This window comes from Stegastes partitus, unplaced genomic scaffold (assembly GCF_000690725.1).
Source record: "Stegastes partitus isolate 25-593 unplaced genomic scaffold, Stegastes_partitus-1.0.2 Scaffold286, whole genome shotgun sequence".
NCBI lineage: Eukaryota > Metazoa > Chordata > Actinopteri > Pomacentridae > Stegastes > Stegastes partitus.
Window position 1 is genome coordinate 190,755 of NW_007578017.1, and position 8,003 is coordinate 198,757.

The 8,003-nt window shown below is 47.0% G+C and overlaps 1 protein-coding gene across 1 annotated transcript in view; it reads right to left on the minus strand.

Annotated features, from left to right (window-relative positions):
• The window catches only part of lrp1bb (low density lipoprotein receptor-related protein 1Bb), a 187,997-nt gene that overhangs the window by 82,241 nt on the left and 97,753 nt on the right, over window positions 1-8,003 (minus strand). Inside the window, exons 32-35 of the mRNA XM_008282795.1 lie at window positions 6,716-6,865; window positions 1,451-1,591; window positions 1,234-1,359; window positions 955-1,086 (exon numbers count right to left, since the gene is read on the minus strand). Of these exons, the coding sequence (XP_008281017.1) occupies window positions 955-1,086; window positions 1,234-1,359; window positions 1,451-1,591; window positions 6,716-6,865 (549 nt within the window). The remainder of the gene's footprint in view (window positions 1-954; window positions 1,087-1,233; window positions 1,360-1,450; window positions 1,592-6,715; window positions 6,866-8,003) is intronic.

The window sequence follows — 8,003 nt, forward strand, 5'->3', positions numbered from 1 at the left end:
ACAGCGTCAGATCCTACTGTGAGGAGGTATCAACGTTCAGCAGATAATGAAGCTACGTTACCAAAACTCCTGTTAGTTTAGCATGACAGGGTTCATCTTGTCTTAATGTAGCATCTGCTAAATGATAAAATATATTATCTGCATTTGCTGCTTCACCATAATTTGCCAAGTGAACACAATGTCGTTTCCAAAAAGTCTAGAAACAACCGTATGAGGACAGTGTTTACTGCGGTAGCACATCAGCTCAGAGACAGAGCTTTTCTCATGCGCTTGGTTGCTAGCAAGATTGCAGGTGTCCAGTTTTCATGCCTGGAGGAACATCCATCTTTAATATGCAGTCGACGGTGAGGACACTGCGGCGAGTAGCTCCCACCCAGCGAACCGCCACCTCCTGACTGCATCTCACCACACAGCTGCTGTGGGTTCAGATGTCTTTGGTCACAGTAATCAGATTAGCCGCACGCTGACCCGATGTGGGTGGACGCTGCACTCGCTGGTTCGTACTGAGATGATGATTCTGTGTTTGGTGCGTGAGCTGCTGGGTAATGTTCCAGTGGCCTCCACCACTCAAACGCAGCAGAACTGAATGCATCAGTGTGGTGTAATTACTACCTGAGGCCACAGAGATCACTGATGCTGCTGCTCAGCTAAAGTCACATTGTTTAGAGTCCATGTGCAGACGGGCGGCTCGAGCTCTGTGAGGACGGCCGTCTGAACAACAAGGCTTCCTTTAACACAGACATTCAGAACAGGAGTGGACGACATTAAAGACCACATCAACCTCGACGTCCTACCCACAGCATCATGTGTAGATAAACAGCAGGATCAACATGCAGCGGTGCATTTAATAACATGTCAGACAGAACAATTGTTCACGGATCCGTGGGTTTCAGTTATCTCACACTCGACATCAAACACTGATTCAACACAGGAAACCCTTGTGTGCTGTCATACCTGCATGAAAGTCAACTCCCACAGCAAACAGCGTCCCTGTGATGGGCATGAGCGCCTCGCTGTTGTCATTTGGGTCAAGAGCGATTCCCCGGATTCCCTCGTGGATGGAGTACATCAGAAATGAGTCAACACCTACGAAGGACACAAGGACCTATTAGACCACCAGCACCGGCGTTACAGCATGAAAGAATCATGAACGTCCTTTGACACGAGTATGTATTATTCACATGCATATGCAGAGCCACAGCCTCCCACTGAGGGGCAAACTGGGAATCTTACCCTCACACGACATGCGATCGCTGCGCAGGTTGTAGCCAACGGTGCAGGAGCAGCTCCGCGTGTTCTCCGACGTCGGGAAGCAGAGCTGCGAGCATCCTCCATTGTTCACCTGGCAGGGATTTCTTCCTGAATGTTAAGCACAAGGAGCAAACAGTAAGGCACCATCAGCAGCTAGCGGTGTCCTCCTCCATGTGTCTGATGTGTGGGAGCTGCTTACCTTTCTGACCTTCCCTGTCGTACACCTTCATGTGGACCACCCCGCCCGTCTTGTTTCTGAGGATCACCATGTTCCGGCCGTCTCGTTTGGTGACCGTTCCGAGCTGCGCCGACTCGTCGTCTGCCCACCACAGTTTTCCACCTGCAACCATTAAACCTTAAAAATCGGCCCCTGGATGCAGATTTAGCAACACTTCAGCTTCTTTGCCACATTTTGCTGTTCTCACCGACAGACGTACGGAAAACAACACAGTGATGCAACCGAGCCCTTCAGAACATATGCACGGCACAATCAAACACTGCCCTTCATCACCAATTCCAAGTGCAAATGGTGTGCTTCAGCTTGCACTCTAATCCCCCGAGGCTGGCACTCTCATGCCGTAAAGCCCCTTAATAATTGAGGCATTCTCGGGGCTGATTTGAGATTAAAGAGCGGGATACCCTGTTCCCCGCTCAGCCCACTTGCTGCTGATGATGTGTGCATCTTGCAGCCTTAAATCAGAGTTACTTTGATGTTCGGGAAAGGTTTTCACTGAACTTCAACAGAAAAAAGGAAAAAAAAAAAACAAGAGTTTTCAGCATGAAGTGAAATGAGCATAACTGTGATTTTCCCCCAGCACGTCTACAAATAGATGCCCTTGGTACCGGAGCAGCGCGGTGCTGGAGCTGCTGTGCGTCACGATGCTTTAACTTGGACTCCAGCAGAACGGCTGTCTCGTCTGGCTCCGTGTGACAGTGAACAACGCCCTGCAGGCCCATGCAGCGCTGCCGTCAGGAGCCCAAGTGATGAGCGTGGCTCTGCTCCCGACCCCAGAACATTAAACCCACTCCCACCACACTGTCCTCCAATCGCCACCTCCGTCCTCGGACACCAGGGACGGACGGTTCAGGCACTTTGACACCGACGCCGCAGACATGACGGGAATTTCCAATTTTAAAATCTCACTGAAGTGCAAAGTGGAGAAGACCCAGGTGTCTCCTCTGCTTATTGAAGGGAAATTATAAAAGAGGTGGAGATGGGCATTGATTTCAGTCCTTCCTGACACAGACCATTACTTCAAGAAGCCCATAGGTAGCCTAGTGGAGAGGCAAATTCACACCGAGCTAAATCTGGCAATGAACATCTTCCTTAACGCGTCAAAAAGATAAGACAACACAGTTCTTCAAAGTCAAGTCATGTCAAATTCAATCAAGCTGTTTATTCGTAGAGTTCGTTTAGTTCCTATAGCGCCGACCAAAGTGCTTTAGAGTCCATTTAAATTAACGAAGACAAGAGCCAGTGCCAAAAAAAATGCAGTAATAAGAACAAAGCAGCAAAATGAATACCAACAAAATTGGGAAAATTAGACAAAGCAGAAGCAAAAAGGTAAGTTTTAAGTTGATTTAAATGTAAAAACGAGCTGTGAGTGCTCCATTATTCCAGGTTTAGGAGCAGCAGTGGACTCCAGAGCATGAGGACACACAGAAACCCTCCACAGAGGAATTAGTCTGCTGAGCAGCACCATTCATTAGAGGACTCCTTCTTTTAATGCAACGTCTCTAACAAGTACATTTCTTTTTATGCTTCGCGCTAATTCAACCATTCTGAGCCGCACTGTTCCTGCACACGACCCGGTGCAGCGTAGAACCCGTCTGGGTATCAGCAACCTGAGCTACATGAGAAAAACGTCATTCTGCATTCAATACAATGAGCTGTGAAGAAATCCAACGATGATTTTCATTTACAGTCTGTCCTTTAGATTCTATAGAAGGCAGGACGTGCTTTTGTTTTCTTGCTATTTTGATCTATTAAAAAACAAAACAAACAAACACAAACAGCTCCTCCTCGCATTAACAGCTTCAGGCCGAACGCCATCTTTAAAGGAAACGCGAAACTTCTTTCCACAAATCAGACAAATCCCCGCGAGTGAGAATGACAGTCGACACGCAGTTTACAAAACATGACGGCCCAGAGGGCACGCTGGCCCAGATTAGCTTTGCACCCTGTGTTAATTTGATGCCGTGGGGACCGCTGGCTAGGTGTGATTGCTCGCTCGTGGCACATCATATTCAATTTCCACCCCGACTGCTAGTTTGATTCCAGGCAAGTCAAGACTGATGGATCACTCACACCTTACAAATAGAAGCCTGCACTTTTCCTTCAAGCCAATCCAATTACTGCAGAGCTTTCGGACCGGAGTGGCTCGACCTTGTGTCTCTAATGCTGCCTTCATTATGCCTTTTCAGAACCGGCATGGACAACCGCTAAGACATGCAAGCGGAGTGAAAAGCCAAACACAAGCACGGCGTGATGAATGCCTCTCAGAGAAGAGCATTCTGCAGATTTATTCTGCAAAACCTTTTCTTAGCCTCCGATTGTGCGTCTACCTTAGCATCCTGCTGTGAGGGAATTACACATCCATCATGTGTAAATAAGCTTCGGCTGTTTACACATGATGGTCCTTTGGAGTAACCTTAACCACTTCAAACACAACCAGCTGATCAATGGAGCTTCCACAGCCCAGCAGAGAGAACAGAAACATTGTTAGATATGTGCTCATTAATGCTGATTGCTAAGGTCGCTACACACAAAAGGCCTTAATTACCCAGTCCCATCTGACGACACCTACAATTTACTTGCCTGCCAAAGCAGATTGTATTTATCTGTAAATCCATATCGTAATCCAAACAGTGGCTGTAACGCACATTTGTTCATACGCTAATTAGTATTTAATCAGAGAGTGTTGAACAAGAAGGACAAAGGAGACGGAGAAAGGAGACACACAGAACTTTTGGGTAAACAGAGTAAATTGTCAGCAAACGCACCTAATTGCAGCTTACAGCAGGCAGACGAAGCTAAATCTGCAGAAGAGACATTTCTCTGTAATGGTCATCACCGAGAGCCTGTGCACTTGCCAACAACAAAAGAAGCTTAGGAGTGGAAAATGACTTGTCTGGCTGCTGTCTTCCTCCAGCCTCGCTTTTAGCTGACCCCACAGGTTCTGCAGATTTATGCTCAATGGTCTACAGCGAAGGAGGGATGGTACGAGATACTGAGTGTCTGACAGAAAAAACAGGCAGCTGATGAGCTTTACATCAGAGTCTAGTTAGTCTGGTTTGTTTGAAAGACGGTGCGTTAAACCTTTACTAAACGATGCTGCTCTTAACCTCAGTAGGATCAGCATCTACACCAACAGGCGGTGAAGCCAATCAAGCCGTGACATAATTAATTACAACAGATCCTATGTGTGTTAAATACTACATATTATACGTACGTCGAGCCACCGTGAGGTTTCTCTGCTCAACAAAATGCAAGAACATTACAGTACAGTGCTTTTCATTCCGCCATTCAATTTCCTCAACATAACAAAATGCCATTAATTGTGATTGATGGAGACTCGCAGACATCATTCCACTGTTTTGCTGTACCTGCTCCTGTGCAGGAACCGAGCCATCAGTCTGTGTCACCCTGCATCCCATCTCCCATTTGTGAAACGCAGTAATGAAGTCTCCGACGTCCGCTCCTCCATAGTCGGAGTCTTTACCGTAAGAGACGCTCGTAAAAATGGAGCCAGAAGACGTGGCTTGCAGTGGCGGGATGCTAACGGCTAACCAAACCGTGGGGCTCCGTTTTGCGGCCGCTGTGTTATTCTGTAACGCTGTAATTAACGCTGTGTGCACATGCTGACAGATACCCACCACACAGGAAATGAAGTCCTGTCATGATTAATAACATGCTTCAGGAACACGGAGCACCAGCCTGACAACACGCCTTTAGCTTATATTTTAGGGATTTTATTTTTTCCCCTTAAAAATAAATAAATAAATAAATAAACAAACACAATTTGTCCCAGCACCACACACACCACCACCACCACCAGCACCAGCACCAGCTCTCTGTTCAGTATGTTTCTCTCTTCTCATTACCAGTCTTGGCAGGGAAAGGCATTCACATAGCTCACTGGGAGGCTTCCCAATTGTCAAGATTGCAGCAGTGCGGAAGTGAGACAATTTAAAATTCTAATTCTAGTCTGCTGTAAAATAAATAAATAAACAACTGAAACGACATTAAACAGCGAAACGACTGAAATATGATTCCTCACCTGTCTGAAGTGTGCACACAGCGATCAGCCACAACATTAAAACCACCGACGCAGCAGAAATGCGTCACATTGATCAGATTGCAGTGTTCTGCGGGGAACCCTCGGATCCTCACCTGGACATGTGACCCAGCTAAACATGGCTACAGACCAAGACCACCCCTCCAGGACTGCAACTAATCAACATAGACTGTATAAAAGATGGACGTAGCAACCGGCCCTAAAACATGAAGCCAACCAGGAAGTGTCAGAAACCTGCAGCATCACTACGTCCACTAGCTGCTGGCTCCACAAAGCCCTGGCTCCCATAGACTGGAACTGGAAAAGAAGTGATCACAGATCACCAAATACTGCATTCCTACAGCTCAGGATTGTTTTCTTATTAGTTTTCATGGTCAAATCCAGAGATCAGGTGGCCAATCTGAAAATCGTCAACATCTTGTGGGGCAAGGGGCGTGACTGGCTTGATTGACAGTCGGCAGCGACCATACAGACGACGCGAGCAGAAGGCGGTAAATGTGGGCGGGGCAGAGAGGGCCCGCCTCTCAATCCGTCTGACCAATCGCTGCTCCTATGGCCCCGCCCCCCTCCGACGATTTTTACGTCACTGGCTCCAAAAATCCAAGATGTCAACCAGGAAGTAGCAAAACCCTGGCTTCATGTTCTCAGTGCAGAAACCAACGGGTGACGTCACGGTAGCTACGTCCATCTTTATACAGTCTATGCCAATCAACCAGTATCACTCTACAGTCCCAGCCTTTATGGACGGAAGGAAACGGGTTTGGAAAAACCGAACCCGGGAACCTCCATGTTTTGATGTTGAGCTCGAGCAAGATTTCATCCACAGCCGGCTGACTTATGTGTTCACAGGGTTTCTAAATGAAGCCACGAGTTGATGGATGGCGCGACACATTGGATTCAGCGCGGACACGAAGAATCTGCAGGTAATGAACATCCTCCGCCCATTTCATTATGAGAGGGGGCGAGAAAATCGATCATCAGTCATTGTTGCGTTGTGCTTTAATTACCTAATGCCACTTCGCACAAAGCCCAAGCGCAACTGTTGCACGGACTGCCTAAACGGTTCCCTTCTCCAGCCACTTAGCTGGTTAAACATGTAATCCCTTCACACTCTCACGAGTAATCCCCGGTGGCAATCTGATGCACTCGTGACAAACTCCACTCACCCATCACGGCCAGAGCTGTGCCTTTGGCTAAGTCCCTCTTTAGAGTCTCCAGCACTTCCAGCCCGCCGCCGTCCAGATTGCACCTGTTGATTGTGCCGTTGGCCGAGCTGATCCAGTACAGCTTGCTGGCAGTGAAGTCTATTGAGAGACCTGAGAGGGAGACAAGTGGAGAGAGGACACCGGGTTACAGGACGAGCTTAGATTTGTATCATCATTCACAAAATCCACGGAGACATAAAGGACAAGTCATTAAAATACACCAACATCCTACAACTGATCAGTATTATTCATGGAACATTTTAGGATGCACATAAAAAGCTGAATTATCATTTAAACACTATCACTTGTGACATTACAGTAAACAGAAGATTATTAACCATATTTTAAACTTTACTGAGTTTCAAAATAGCAACAGAAAGCAACGATAAACGTGTCGTACTTGTTTACTTTCACTTAAACAGCGCGGTCTGAGTGCATCTCAGCACCGCGTGACCTCAGCATTTACATACCGCGGCGGCGGCGGAGCGGCGCTGAACGGAAACGTTTGCTCGTGCATACAGTATAAATGGAAGGTCTCTTTAAAAGAACTCCAGCTGGCGTGAAAAATGCACAACAGTGAGGCTGACTGCTTTTTTTTTTTCCTCTCGTCTTTTTTTTTTTTCTTGGCATGAGGACATGATGGTTTCTCACAGAATATCACTGCTAATGGTGGGAGCTGAGAGCAATTTCAATTGTGTACCTCTGGACGACTCACTGTCTCCCACCATGTGTTGGATTTATGTCTGGCAGATTCACAGTCACAATGCGTCATTAATTTACTCTTGTCCCCAGGTCTAAGCCATAATCATAAATGAAGCCGGTGAAATACGGCGCGCCCTGCTATCTGTACCGCTGACAGGCCTGCGAGAATGAAGAAATACAGAGAAGACAATGCTGCTCTCTGTGACAAATGCCGAGTTTGACCTTGAGCTATGCAACAGCAGCTACTAGAGATGAAGACCGGCTGATTGCTTTCTGCTAAATCAAGCCGCAATTGCTTACTTAAGCATGGATCATGCGAGGGGAAGAGTTCACACTCAAAAGACAAAGAGATGAGTTTAAGAATCAAAACATCAGTCTGATGAATATGAAGGAAGAAACAGATTCAAGTCAGGCAGCAGTGACTAATCACTGGTCCTCGTGAGCTGTAGTGGATACGATCTCTCTGGATGTTGTTCATGCTGGACGAGATTGTAAAGACACACCAGCATCATATCAGCAGCCAAAAGCCCACCGAGACAAATTACTG